This window comes from Gymnodraco acuticeps, unplaced genomic scaffold (assembly GCF_902827175.1).
Source record: "Gymnodraco acuticeps unplaced genomic scaffold, fGymAcu1.1, whole genome shotgun sequence".
In the NCBI taxonomy this organism is placed as follows: domain Eukaryota; kingdom Metazoa; phylum Chordata; class Actinopteri; order Perciformes; family Bathydraconidae; genus Gymnodraco; species Gymnodraco acuticeps.
This window is the reverse complement of record NW_022989747.1, coordinates 930,386-946,240: the sequence shown is the minus strand read 5'-3', so window position 1 is coordinate 946,240 and position 15,855 is coordinate 930,386. Positions and strand designations below refer to the sequence as shown.

At 41.3% G+C, this 15,855-nt stretch overlaps 1 protein-coding gene across 18 annotated transcripts in view; it reads left to right on the top strand.

Annotated features, from left to right (window-relative positions):
- amot (angiomotin) overlaps window positions 1-15,855 on the top strand; it is a 106,994-nt gene that overhangs the window by 46,481 nt on the left and 44,658 nt on the right. For all 18 annotated transcript variants that reach the window (XR_004568953.1, XM_034215546.1, XM_034215335.1 and 15 more), the window contains 4 exons: window positions 3,250-3,826; window positions 4,167-4,311; window positions 5,324-5,416; window positions 5,538-5,683. Coding sequence is in view for 17 of the 18 variants with exons in the window: in XM_034215546.1 (XP_034071437.1) it covers window positions 3,250-3,826; window positions 4,167-4,311; window positions 5,324-5,416; window positions 5,538-5,683 (961 nt within the window). In the remaining variant the exon portion in view is untranslated. The remainder of the gene's footprint in view (window positions 1-3,249; window positions 3,827-4,166; window positions 4,312-5,323; window positions 5,417-5,537; window positions 5,684-15,855) is intronic.

Genomic DNA, 15,855 nt, shown 5'->3' with positions numbered 1-15,855 from the left:
TCATGAAAATGTTTCCAACAAATTAATAAAATGATTTTTGACCACTTTGTTGTTCAGATATATCACATATTTGTAACTAAATGATACATGAATTGAAACAAAACACAGTATAAACTGAGTGACTCCTGTGAGGTTCATGTATTTTCTTCACTCCGCTGGGAAACTGCTCTCATGTCAAGAAGCATGAGATCAGTGCATGCACTGCCTCGTCCAATCAGTGAGCGATACACAGTAAGGGGCCGGGCGAGTGTCTCTGTTATCGCTCCTCCATTATCACTCCTCGATCCTCGGTCCTCCGGCAAAAATAAGGCCACTGGGACGGTACTCAAGATGTCGCAGACAAATCAACTTCCGGTGAGACTGAGACCGAGGAGCGAGGAAATAAAAAATAACCGAAGTGAGACACACCCATAGTGTCTCAGATAAAGATGACACACAGGTCCATGTGGACTTTGAATGTCCTATGAGATGTGAATGCTACTTCAGGGTTTGTTTCCACACTGACAAGGACAACATTTTGTAATAACATAACATTATACTTTTATGTTTCTTTACAGGCAAGTACAAAAATAGTAAAAATAAACAAATAAGGTGACAGAGCATTTCATAATGTCCCAAACGTGCATTTTAAAATGTGAAGAGGAATCCTGTTCGTCCTGTTTTACAGAGGTCTATTTACTTCAGGGAACTAGATCCATCAGACATGAATACTGCAGAATGAAATCATCATTGCAGGACGAGTCACGACATGATATGCTTCATGGTGTTCCTTTGAGGGATAAAGGCAGGAATGTTTGCTCTGCAAAAAGCCAGGTGACAGCTGGTGTTTCCCACCTTACAAATAGCAGTTGAATCAGACTGGGCTAAAGGATGTTCATGTTTAAAAGGATTCATTTATCCCCCATTTTTTTTTTTTGTATACGCTCACTGTTAAAAAGGTTTCCCCTAAGAGAGCCAAGAAACGTTATTAAAACAATAATTAACTGACATTTTAGATTATAAAAAACGATCAGATAATTATTATCTTAAGCAAAGTATCTGTATTTATTCAACATAAATGAAAAGTCACACCTACTGCCATTCCCAACTTAATTACAGGTATATGTTATTAATAGAAATATTAGAAACATTTAGTTAAAACTTAGTGCTTTTATTATACCTGGGTTGTAGTGATACCAGAATTAAAAAATGTGTAAACATCGATGTTAACAGAAGTTGCTCAATTTGGTGTAAATCTGATTCTGCAGCAGTGAGGATGTATGAGATGGATTTAAGGGAAATAGCTAAATAGCTAAGTAAGCAAAACAGGGACCTGTTCCTGGTCCTGTTGAGCAAAGCATTCACACACTTATGCTTCCATGAACAGACAGACATGTCCATTGAAATCATGCGAGTCGTGTCACCTTGGCCTCTGAGAAATTCCATTTGGTCGTCACTTTATTTGGTACACCAGTGTAATCTTTAAATTATACCCTTTCTTTTTGTTGACATGGTTGGACATGTATTAATTCCCCTTTATGTTTATTACGGACTTAATATTTAAGGGTGCTGTTATACTACATTACATTTTATGAAGAGGTTTTTCCTAATTCCACTTCCACTTCATTACTACTTGTGTATATATATAGGGGTGCACATAACTCTTTTATTGAGTTACTCAGATGAGTACCAGGAGACAGCGTTTGGTACTCACCCCACACAAAGCGTAGTGTTAATAAGGGCAGTCTTCCTCACTGTCCTCCTCAGTGTCTCCTTCACTGTCCTCTAGTTCCTCTTCTTGCATGGTAGATTATGAAGATGCTGCAGATGCACCTCCCTGTCCCTGTTTAAGCCTCCCATTTGCTTTCTCCAAAACTTGTTGCCAAACATGTGAAGTCCTTGCATTTCCTGAGGCCAAGTTGAAGGATCAAATAATAAGAAATGATCACATGACTTGAAGTCATATCTGATTTCAGATCTGGGAAGTAACTAATAACACTTATTCAAGTACTGTACGTAAGTAACATTTTGAGATACTTGTACTTTACTTGAGTATTTCTATGTTATGCTACTGTGTACTTCTACTCCACTACAATTCAGAGGGAAATGGTGTACTTTCACTCCACTGCATTTATTTAATACCTTTAGTTACTTTACAGATTTGGCTTAATGATGTGAAATATAATCAAGTGTTGAATCAGACTTTAGTTCCACCTGGAGTAAATCCACCAGCTACCCTGCAGTATACAAAGTCATTCAAACTAGCTGCACCTTTACCAGCTTTGAGAACACTTTCATGATCAATCATTATAAAACATATCATATATATTATTCTGAAATGGACCAATCTGCACAATGACTACTTTTACTGTCGCTACTTTCACTATATTTTGATGAGAATACTTTTCTACTTTCACTTGAGGAACATTTTGAATGCAGGACTTTACTGTAACAGAGTATTCCTACACTCTGGTACTTCTACTTTTACTCAAGTACAAGATCTGAGTACTTCTTCCACCTCTGATTTCAAACTCTTCCATTAACACACTGAGTACGTTTACAACTGTGTTTTACTCCACCTTGTTGTAAATAAAACTGCAGCAGCTTGACCACAGAGAGTGAACGTTGTGATCAGCTGATTTCTCGCAGTTCTTCAGTGTGTGCGAGGGGCACAGAATGTGCACAGAGGAGTCTCCCTCCGCAGCCAGTTGATGTAGTTATGGTACAATTCCGTTGTACATACTGACGTTAACAGCAGCCCCGTCTGTGCACACGGCGACCAACTTAGTCGTCCAGTGATCTAAGCCCGCGTCCTGGAAAAGCTTCTCAAGTCCGTCGGTTATGGCCTGCGCGGCTCCCAGTTCAATCAGTCATAGAAAGTCAGATTATTTTTTGCAGGTAGCGAAACCCAACGTAGCTGCTTCATGTCTTTTGGACATGTCTAGTAGTTTACTCCATTGAGTGTTGACAAGAAACAAGGGTAGGCGAAATATGTGTTTTTGTTTTGATGACCTATCGGGTACGCAAAGGCGCGTAGTAACACAAGTAACGTTACACAATTCAGAATGTTGTCCCCCATGCGTACCTACGTACCAGTTATGTGCACCCCTGTGTATACACACCTCTAATGAAGTCCAGTAACAACCACCAACCCCAAGTACATTACATTATAACATTTAAGACTTCAATGGCAGTTTCATATGTAATGTAATGTAATATGTCCTGTGTTGTTCATGTAAATATCTATTCACAAAGCTGATCTCTCCTCAGGTCCAGTAAGGAGGGTTCAGTTCATTTCCAGAGGCCCCATCATCAGCACAGTCCCACCTCCTCTGTCACCTCTGTGGGATCCTTGTCCCGTACTCAGTCCTCCACCCTTACCAGCATGCTCAGTGCCTCCCACTCATCCCATCCGTCCTTCCCTTACCAGCACCCCCAGAGCCAGGGAGAGCCCTTCCCTAGCCCTGGGCCCCGCAGTCCACAGGGTCCGAGCTCCCACCAAGCAGGTGAGCCCTTTACCATGGGTTCCATTCATCAAACACCAAGAAGTCATGGTTTCCCTCATGACCCGTACGGCTCCACTCCCAGGATGTACCATCAGCAGCAGCAGCAGCAGCAGCAGCAGCAGCAGCAGCAGCAGCAGTTCCAAGGACCTCCACCTCCTCACCTCCAGCTGCCAGTCCAGACCGCACATTTCCCCCAACCACAATCCTACTCTCAACTGCAGGGGGAGCCTTTTGCTATGATGGTGCGAGCCCACCAGATGGTGGATGTGCTTACGGAGGACAACAGAATGCTGAGGCAGGAGATGGAGTCCTGCCGTGAGAAAGTGACAAAGTTGCACAAGGTAACAACAACACTGCTGTTATGAGTTGTGTTGTTTAGAATAGAGTGCGAGAAAAGGAGTGAAAAAAGTTCTATTGTTTTGAGTTAAACTAGTTTTTTTTTGTATTGTGATCGTTCTTTTGAGACTATTGGTCGAAATATGTTTGAATATGAATTATGAATATTGAAGATCTCACCGTTGACGAAGCTCAGGCTGTAGACCCCAAATATGTAGATAGTGACCTTGCAAATATTCAGAAGATAAATATATAATATAACATTTGGATGAAGTTTAACCCAGCACCTTTGCGCTCCCTTTCTTTCCTCTTTTTTCTAATCATTCATCTTGTACCTGTGGGCAGTTGGAAACGGAGATCCAGCTGGTGTCAGAGGCATATGAAAACCTTGCTAAGTCTTCCTCAAAGAGGGAGGCCCTGGAAAAAACCATGAGGAACAAGCTGGAGCTGGAGGTCCGGCGGCTGCACGACTTCAACAGGGACCTCCGAGGTGAGAGAGCAGAGAGGGGGGTAACAATGCAATAACCGTCCTGCTGAAACTGATTGCAAATTCAACATAAAACTACAATGGTCAAACTATTTTCAGCTATGTTTATTTTGCAGGAATTGAAAAAAGTATTGTGAAGAGAGGTTCAAAGTGACACTACATCATTATATATGTCTGCTGTAGTGAAAGATATGAAGTATGTCAATTGTGCACTGCATTGTTATAAATATATTTATTCAAAACATACTGTTGTTCTTGTTGGCTGAAACGTTTCATTTCATTTCAAACATACAACGTACACGCAGGTGCTATTTTTACTTTTAAGAAAAACTCAAGATCCCATTCCTTTCTGTATCAGTGTCATGACAGATGAGTCCTACAGTAGTGCTACGTGTAGGGCCGACTGATTCACAGACTGACAGTGTGTTTTAGTAGCTGAAACTACACAGCAAACACACATATTTATTTGGTCTGTTTCCCTTCTTTGTTCTTGCTCTTTAGCTTAGATCCGTGTGGGATGTCAACTTTTACGACTGACTGGGTTGAAGTTTAATATAAACTCACTGAAGCTTTTGTTTTAGAGAGTGTAAAATAAAGATAAAGGGTTCTCACAACAGGAGTTGAGAAGATGTATTAAGCAAACATGTGTTCATGTGCACTTTTACTACAGCCGTCACACCTTCCACGAATTGTCTAGAATCAATCTTACCAACATTTATGTATTTCACAAAGAAATCTCCAAATGGCATGTCTATGATGTCGAGGTGTATGTGAGTCACTTTGGATAAAGAGTCTGCTAAATAACGTGTAAAAAAAAATGCCTCAGCTCTAATCGAACACATAGTTCAATAGCATGTATTATTACGCTTGTACTCACATTAACAGGCCTATCGGGGGCAGTTACAATGTTTAGAAGTCACTGTGAACTCATACAGAGGTGCAATATGCAAAAAAATATAAATGTTTGAGTTGTTTTCCGAACTCTGAGCCTGTGTGTGCGTGTTTTGTGTTAAAGAGCGCATGGAGACGGCCAATAAGCAGCTTGCTGCTAAAGAGTGCGATGGCTCAGAGGACAACCGCAAAACCATATCCCAACTGCTTGCACAGAGTGAGTAACACACACACACGCACACACACACACACCCTCACACCCTAACATCCATCTGATTTGCATAACAATAACCTCTTTTTTTTATGAGGAAAGACATTGTATTGCACCTGTGTTCAAGATAAGGAGACGCTCCATGAGAAGGAGAAGCTGGAGATGGAGTTGAACGCATTGCGCTCCACCACGGACGACCAAAGGAGACACATTGAGATCAGAGACCAGGCGCTCAACAACGCACAGGCCAAAGTGGTCAAGCTGGAGGAGGAGGTAAGAGCATAACATGTCACTTTTACTGGAAATAATCCTGTTGGTTGGATTAATGCTTGTTGCCATTTAAATTGAATCAGGAAATCCTAATTCAGACATAGAAACTCAGTTCCAACGGTGGTGGGACAACCAAGCAGGGACCACCTTCATTAAATGTATTAGACTGAGTCTGTTCATAAAAAAATCCCTATTTCAATTCCCATCATGATGTTTTCATGACTACAGGTAATAGAACATCACAGTAGCATTGACATCTCATGCCAGACATAACTCATTGATTATATCTAAAGATGAACAATGAAAACTAAAATTTCTGATGTGAAACCAAAAGTTGTGTTTATTTTATTGGAGGTGTAGAGGCTAAGCCAACACTTAAAGCCACTGAGGAACTGCTATCTTATCGTAATTGACGCAGTTAAAGTTGCCAGGTTAATAAAAGCCTGGCACAATGTTTCTAGTTGTCCACTGAGTCCATTTATTTTCTCATTGTGCTGTACATTAAACGTGCATCGCATTTCTGTCCCCATACAAAATTAACACTTAACACAATAACTTAAGCAGTAAACTTTACCTCAGCTTGTGTTTTCTCTGACTTAAAGGGGACCTATCATGCAAAATGCACTTTTTTATGTCTTTTATACATAAATATGTGTCCCCGGTGTGTCGGGGAACTCACAAAGTTTCAGAAAATAAAACCCTCTCTCTTTTCCTCCGTGTGCAAATCTCTAAGACGGGGGTACAACGGAGCTGATACAGATTTGCCCCATGGCCCTATCAGAAACAATGCCCGACGTGTTTGGGACGTAATATAGTCTTTGTTTACATTAGCAAGCATCGCTAACACTCAGAGCTTATGGAATGCCGTTTAAGCCAAAATAAATAAATACATAAATAATTAAATAAATACATATATAAATGAATATGCCTATGAAATAAATTCTGAAATAAATAAGGCGATAAATATATATAAATGTACATTTAAATACACATTTATTTATTTCATGGTACTTTTATTTTATAATGCCACATTTATTTATTTAGACTGTTATTTCATAATCCCACATTTATTTATTTCATGGTACTTTTATTTCATAATGCCACATTTATTTATTTGGACTGTTATTTCATAATCCCACATTTATTTATTTCAAGAGACTTTTATTTAATAATGCCACATTTATTTATTTCATAATGCCACATTACATTTCCATTTCTTATATTCAAATTAACGGGCGTGGTTAGCTCACAGATCCAGCCCAAAGCAACAGCACCACAAAACTGACTTGTTTCACACTTCAGTACTCTTAAGTGGTTTGCCAACTGCCAATAAACACTATGCTACTTTTCCACCAAACCGGTTCCGGTTCAAGAACCGTTCTTGTACTTTTCTGGTGCTTAACTGGTTCCGGGCTAGAGCCTGATTTAGCTCCGATTCTTCCTGTTTCAGCCGCAGCCTCTAAGCCTTCACCGACAACCGGTTCTTAGCTGACCCCACTCAGCTGACGGCAAGAACCAAGAACCACGCTCACGTCGGAGGGAGGCGAGATTAACCTGAGCAATAACAGTTCATGGCTAGTACGGCAAATACAAGTTTTAACAAGTAGTAGCGCTGAGCAAAATGACCAGAACGCAACCACACACTTTATAAAACGACGCTGAAGTTGGCTTCCGATTCAGAGCTTCCGATTCGGCAGTAAAGGGGAAAGTTAAGGGACATTTCATTTACAGCGCTGAGCGAACAATCCTCAGTTTTTATACCTCTTAAATCGCTGCACAGTTTTAGATTTGTGAAACCTTTATTCTATTTGTGAAAATACAAAAAAGGGAGATTTCGCTGTTTTTTTCGCATCTAGACCACATTAGACCAGGTCCTGATCTAAAACCACTATACCTCCACTCATCAAATCTAGACTAGACTATCCCAGAGAGTCGAAACATTCTTTATAACAGTTTTAGATTTGTGAAACCTTAATTGTACTTGTGAAAATGCAAATAAGGGAAATTAGGTTTTTCAACATTTGTATTGAGAAAGTCAGTGCAGAAGTCCACGTCTCTCCATTTCATTTTTTCGTCTGCATTATCATGTCTTCTTTTTCACTTCATAACAAAAGTAGAAAAACAATTATGGTTAACATGGTAACGCACTCTTGAAATTGTGTTTTCAAAAGAAAATTACTGTTTTTCTTTCACTTCTCTTCTAACTGGGAGGCTGTGGCTGGATAGTGTGCTGGACTTCGAATCAGGGGGTAGCAAGTTCGAGTCCCACTGCAGTCAGCATGTCGTTGTGTCCCTGGGCCAGACACTTCACCCCAAATTGCTCCTGTGGGGATTGTCCACAGTACTGAATGTATTTAAGTCGCTTTGGATAAAAGCGTCTAACAAATGACATGTAATGTAATGTAATAACTGGCCACACTTGATCTCTCCTAGTGCTTCTGCCAGTTGCTATCTTTGCAGTCCCCTGACCTCCCAACTGCCTGCAGACATGATCCTCATTACCCCTAATAAATTACCCCTAGTATAAACTCTATCCATAGAGTTTATACTAGGGGTAATTTATTAGGGGTAATAAACTTTACTCTATCCATAGAGTTTATACTGTAGACGTGAAAAGATGCGAAAAAGCAGCGAAATCTCCTGAGTTGCTCCTGACTGGGTTGCTGTGCATGAGACAAATAATTGACCGAAAGCTTTCCCCTACCATTGTCTTGGAGGGGCGCGGAGCCCCGCCAACGGAGCCCCGCCAACGGAGCCCCGCGCCCCCCCTGAAATGCAAGGTGTTTTTAAAAAAAAATATCCATCCATCCATCTTCTCCCGCTTATCCGTGGTCGGGTCGCGGGGGTAGCAGTTCCAGCAGAGAGCCCCAAACTTTCTTTTCCCTGGCGACATCAACCAGCTCTGACTGGGGGATCCCAAGGCGCTCCCAGGCCAGCGAAGAGATATAATCCCTCCACCTGGTCCTAGGTCTACCCCTTGGTCTTTTTCTCTAAAAAAAATATATAGCACCAAATTGCAACTAATCTATATCTACTGTCACTTTTCACATTGAACATGTGCTCTTTTATTAAATAAACTAAAGGCTGACATTTTAAGTTGTGAGTAGGGATGCTCCGATCGCCAATTTTGGGGCCGATCGCCGGAATCAGTATCGGCCGATCGCCGATCCGATCGAGTGTTTGTTCCAGAGGTAGATAAAATAGCTAAGTGTGTTAGGTCTAACTATTGTGTGTTTCGCTCCGCTCACCGGTCCGGCGGGCGGAGCTGCTTCACACACACGTTGCATACCGCTATTTTACGGTCTTTTTCGGACACCTTAAAATAATGCAAGACCGGTGAAGCCATTTTGGCGAGCTTGTTTTGCAGCGCACAGAGAAAAGTGTCATGTATTTTATGTCATGCGATCGGCTCTCGCGATCGGCATGTTTAGAGAGCACCAATCGATCGGTAGAGAGTGAGTATCGGCCAATCTCGATCGGTGACCTATCGATCGGAGCATCCCTAGTTGTGAGTTTAGTGTTTTTGACCCCAAGAAACACTGATGCATTAATCGATAACAATAATCCACAGCTCCTCTCTCTGCTCCAGAGGATTTAAAAAATATATATCCCTGGATTATGGTTCTTCTAACACAGGCCAGAATAACAGCTCTGGATAAAGTCGGAGGTATGCAACTGGCAGAAGCACTAAGAGATCGAGTGTGGCCAGTTAGAAGAAAAGTGAAAGAAAAACAGTCCTTTTCTTTTGAAACAAGAATGTCAAGACATTACCATGTTAACCATTTTTTTTTTTCTACTTTTGTTTTGAAGTGAAAAAGAAAGTCAGGCAACACTAACCAGGCTTTAGTGTCATTCTCTTTATTTTTACCTTACTTTGACCATCCATTCGCTGTTATCATAGACTATATATATAAATGGACGTAGGGTCCGTGACGTCACCCATAGGATTCTGCAGAGTTGCCGAGAAGCCCTTAGTAGGCGGAGTCGGCCACTAACGGCTCGACAGTGACGTCAGAGTTCAACTCCCGCCTGCTCCAGTCTGCTCCAAATAAGGGCAAAGAGGCGGAGGCGGGACCTGCTGCCACCGAGCTGGAAGTTCCACAGCTAGCTGAAGCTACCAAGCTAAGCTAACATGCTCCCCATCTGCACACTGCTGTGGCATTTTACGTTTCTAAGGTAAGCGGACATGAAACTATTCAGCAAAACTATAAATAATAATCTAAGTTATTGAGTTTTTAGCATAATACTTCAGAATCTTAAAACCCCTTAACGTTTGTATAAAATTGTGCTAAATTCAACACTGGATTCAAGCAAATATTAATATGTTTGCATGACATTAGTTATTTATATTTTGATATCACTTAATTACACGTTTAATACATTTAAGTCAAGCTAAGGTACATGTGATGGTAGCTAGTTAGTGCTCTTACCTGTGAGGCCTCCTCAAAACAGCATAATAACCAGACTGTATCATTAAAACTAAGTACCAGTTCTAGATCCTTGACTTTAGACAAACAATTCAAGAGACAAAATGTATTTAAAGACCAATCTTTATTTGAATGTGCCTCTTAACCTGAGATATTAGTTATACAGTAATAGTATTGACAATCTAAAAAAACTGAGCAACTCAACAGTCAACTTTATATTTCTTATTGTCTAAAGCATTTATTATTTTCATTTTCCCCTCTCATATTCAGTGTGGACGGATTGAGACAGCGTGGTGTCCAGAGAGCTACAGAGACTTCAGGGAGAAACCTCCATGTGATGGACGTCCTGTCTGTTGGTTTGGAGAGGACTGAGGGTGTTTCCTCAGCGAGGAGGACCAGGCCTGATGGAGGAGCCCATGCTGGGCAAAGCTGATACCAACTGCACAGGCCTCGTCTGTCACTTTATTTGACTAAATGTGTTCACTTATACATTTAATAGGTTTACACCTTCTGTCCATATGTGCTTTTTATTTACAACATTTGATGAAGTTTTGGTTCACATTTCAATAAATTGTATTTGCACTCCTTTTGTCAATTATTCTTACTGAAAATGTTAGATTACACATTCACATCTGACTGAAGATTGGTCCCATTTATTTGTGACGTTGCAAACTCTGCGGTACAAGGCACAAGTGATGTGAAGCTCATAAAGCGAGGCAAATAGAAATAATCAGCTGATGGAGTGTAGATGTGGAAATAGCTGCATTCGATCAGCTGACTGTGTTTTCACAATAAAAGTAGTTTCTTAGTGAATGTCCTGTACTGGTCTTAAAATCTCATAACATCAGCTTTTAATGTTCCTCTTGGATGTTCTTCTTGACCCTCAGAGAAGGAGAAGATGTAGTGTCTTTCAGGCATGTCCTTTCCTAACAAAAATGACAGGAAACATAAAACATATTATTGCAGAACAAGTGTGTTATTTATGAAAGCAGTGTGTTTGTGTGTTTAGGGGCTGTAGATATAATTATTTTGTAATTGTAATGTTTTTTTTTTATTTCAACAGAGCTACAAAGACAATCAGATTATGAATGAACAGTATGTTCATCAACATTGAAATATATGTTATCAAAATAATATTTAACTGTTATCAAAACGTAGTGCAACTGTAGAAGCTTGCTCTGTTGTCTCACTGAAAGAATAACTTTTACCACGTTTTTTACAGACAATATTGAGAGATAAATAGTAGCAGTTCTCACTATGTGTTAAATATCTTTGCCTTCAAAACATTAAATTAGAAGGTGACAAAGTCATATTGCTAAATATCTAAAATGTAATTTTTTGCATGGAAAAACCCTCAACTTAACTGATGTGTAGGTGATCTAGTATTTAGTATTGTTTAATGGAATACATATCAGTGTATTCAAGTCAATACTTCATTCATTTAAACCAATATCTTTCTTGATTCTTTGTACAGTATGAAAAAAAGAGTCTTTGTACCTGAGCTGAAGTTCACTGCTGTGAGGAGTCCAGTTCTGTCTCTCACTCTCTGGTCCAGCCTGTCCGCATCACCTGGACACCTTAAACAAACAGATATATATGTAAAGTACCATGTGTACAAACAATATAACTGATTCTCTTTTGTTGAACATGTTGGATTGTGTATTGTCCGAGTCAGGGTCCTTTTTATTTTACTTTAACTTTGGAAGTTGTGTTACCAATGCTTACTGTTTATTTGATACCAATTTGGTAATGCAATTAATAAAAACAACAAGGTTTGGGTTCGTTCTTCAGATGACTGTGACATTAACGTGTAAGCTCAATAATGAACTCCAGCTCAACCAACCATATTGTAATATCTAAGTAATCATCTTGAAATATGACATTAATAATTGTAATATACACACATCTTATTGTGAGGTTGATTTCACATACACTACTTCGACGTTAACTTGTCTACATACTTGAGCATAGCCAATTTAAATTAACCTTAGCGATGCATACAGTTCCAACCTACATAATAAAATATCTCTAAGTTACAAGGATGACCTTATTTTATCAACCTCAAACGGAAGCCGTTTGTTCTACAGTATTATCCCACTTAACGCTTAACACTTGTCTATTTCGTTTTAACCTTTATACCCAGTGCTGGAATTGGGCCGGTACTCACCGGTACGCAGTACCGGCACTTCTGGTTCTGACCCATGGAGTACCGGCACTTCTTGCTCAGTACCGGCATGCTGGCGGTACTCCGGTACTCATGCACCGTGCCAGTACTCAACACTCTCCCGCCGTTCTTATTATACATCCATATATATATATACAGCCGCCCGGTACTCAGTAGATGCGTCATGAGGTGCCGAACGGACATTCTCATCGCTCTAACCGCTGGAGTTTCACAGCGGCTGTCAGCTGTTTACTCCTGTCATTCAAACAGAACGTGCTGGAGAGGGGGCGGGGCTTATCTTCTCCATGTAAATACTGTGGTGGAAACGACTATGTCAAAATTAACCTATTTGACCGTGATTTAATAGTAATACACGTTTCAAAATAATAATAATAATAATAATAATAATAATGCCGAAGTAACAACATACTGAAAACTGTTAGTAAAACCATGTTTTAATGCTTTACAATTTACATACCTAGATGCACGTGTGTTGTGTTTATGCAGTGCAACTCCCACCCAGTGGGTGGCTATGTAGAGTGATAGAACAGAGCAGACACGCCCCCGAGAGAAGGAAAGCAAGTCACGTCACAAATTAGCATTTCTAAAATGTTAGCATGGATTAATAAAAGTGCAAAAAGACAGCGGTTGTCGCCGGAAGAAACTTCAAATACAGAGAATGCTGTGCCTGTGTTGGAAATTGTGTCTGATGGGAGCTTTCTTTGGTTGATCCTCCTGCTCCAAGTTCTAGTGCATTAGCACTAGCTCCGCCGCCTCCTCCAGAGCCTCTAAAGTTAGCTGCTGCTGGCGCAACTGCCACCACCAACACCGGGCAAAGCGATGCACCTGACTGCTGGACAACGGACCAGGTGCAATATTTTTGCAAGACCAATGCATGGCTCCTCCTTAAAGATAAGAAGCTAGGATGTCGGATATGCAGAGATGTCAAATCTTTGGGAATACACACTGGACAAGGACTGAAACTGTCAACTGAATGGGGTGAGTGTGCAGTGTCTCATTTCGGTGTTGACAAGGGCAAACAACAAGCTAGCCTGAGAAAAAAAATCAAAGAACATAAAGAATCACAAGCCCATGTAAAAGCTGCTGACATCCTTACATCTGCTTCACGTGAAACTATTCAACATCAAGTGCAGTCTATGCATAAATCTGAATTAGACACCACTATCAGAGTTTTTCGAACGGCATATAAAATTGGCAAACATAGCCGGCCATTCACAGACATGCCAATTGATTTGAATGTACAGAAACTGAATGGGCTGAACGTGGGCAGGGTTTTGCACTCCAATAAAACCTATGGCGAAATCATCGACCACATAGCTCATGAGCTGAAGAAAAAAAATGGCAAAAGACATTACAGAAAACCAAAGAAAACTCTGTGTTTTGGTCGATGAATCTACCACTATTAGTGGTAAAACGGTGCTTGTTGTGTGTCTACGCTCAGCATTAGTTGATGCTGAGCCCGAAACGTTTTTTTGGGAGCTGATCGAGTTGGATGGAACAACGGCTGATGACATCACAAAGGCGTTACTGGAGTGTCTTGGAAGAGATTTTAACGAGGACTTTTTAGGTCAGTGTTTCGTTTCTTTTGCATGTGATGGGGCTTCAGTCATGCTAGGGAAGAGAACAGGCGTTGCTACCCAGTTGTGTAGTAAATTCCCAAGCCTGTTTGTGTGGCACTGCTCCAATCATCATCTAGAGCTGGCAGTTGGGGATGTGGTCAAGGAGGTCTCAGGGCTCAATCATTTCCAGATCTTTTTTGACAAATTCTATTCCTTGTTCCATGCCTCCCCCAAAAATCAGAGGCAGTTAGCGCAGTGTGCGCAAGCAGTCGGACAGCGTCTCCTGGTGATAGGGCGTGTTTTGTCCATCCGCTGGGTGGCTTCAAGTGAAAGGAGCGTCAGAGCAGTCTGGGAAAACTACCGAGTGCTTCATGATCACTTCACAAATGCTGCAAACGACACGAGCAGGGATTCCACAGACAGAGCAAAGTACAAGGGCCTGGATGATGTGCTCACATCCGCAACGTTTGTCAGCAATCTGGGACTGATGTACGATGCGCTCACAGAGCTCAGCGACCTCTCTCGGCAACTCCAAAAAAGAGAGATGACACTGCCTACAGCAGATAGGCTCTTAACTCGAGAAATACGAGTTTTTGAATCCATGGTCACCATGCCTGGCCCACACATGACTACAGTTCATACAGCTCTAGCTGAGAAGTCCTTCAAGGGTGTTGCCCTGCGTGAGAATGGCAGGCTTGTACAGATTCATGCAGGTCAGTTTTTCCGCAGTATGGTAGAGAATCTGAGACACAGAATGACTTCCACAACCTCCTCTCATGTCAGCACAAGAGAAATCCCATTACATGGCCGGGAGGCCCGGGACAATCAGCTAATCCAGGACATGAAAGTTATCCATCCTGGAAGTTGGCCTGAAGAGGAGTTAGACGTACAGTATGGGGACGTAGAGGTGCTACGTTTGTGCGAAGTGCTGAAAGTGGACAGAAGAGAGACTATTCAGGGCTTTCGCGAATACAAGGAAACCAGGGCATCCCGTACACCTGCTGCCATGGAGCCTCTACTGAAAGCAGTCCGAACCATCGCTGTCTCCACTAGTGAGTGTGAGCGGGCATTCAGCTGCATGAACGATATCCTTACTGCAAAAAGGAATGCTCTCTCTGTCAGCCGACTGTCCAGCCTGGTTTTCATTAAATGTAATGGACCATCACTAGGACAGTTCAATCCGGAACAGTATGTGAGGTCCTGGCTGGCAAAGGGAAGGAGAAGTGCTGATGAAAGAGCCTGTCCAGCTCCAGCCCCTGATACTGATGTCCCCAAGGCCTTCTGGAGCCTTTTCTAACAATGTGAAGTATATTGCAAAGCAGCTCACCCAGTGAGAAGACTTTTGGCATAATGTGCCGATTTGTACAGATCCTGGAGATAGAAGGACTTCAGACCAACCAGGGAGTTATCTGATCAGCTTGGTGTTCAATGTAACTCTTTACCATGGCTCAGACTTTGTTACTTGCAGTTACAGTTTCTCATTTTAGATTGTGCACATTTAGCATTTGTTTTTACTAGGGCCGGGACTTTAACGCGTTAATTAAGATGAATTAATTACACAAAAATTAACGCGTTAAAAAAATTAACGCATTTTAATCGCACTTATTTTTGCACCGCGGAACGTTTCTCACTGGATGAGTTTCAGGCGTACCGATTATACTGGAGCACCAACTAACGTTCATGACTTCAGACAACAACAAACCACAGTGAACAACAGTGGGAAATGTTGTTTTAAAAAACGGACGGATGGAAGCGTTGATAAGAGCACGGTTGTGTGCAAATTATGCAAAAAGGAATTCGCATATCACCGCAGCACATCAAGCCTCAAGTATCACCTCAATGCAAAACATATAGCAGCTAGCGTGGACGTTAGCCTCTTTTATCGCGTTCACACCATACAGTCTATGGTTCACACCAAAAAGAGCCGGTACTAAAATTAGTTCATGAGAACCTTTTTACCCCCACGAAAGTCCCTGCTAGAGAGCAGAGCGCTGCTAGAGAGCA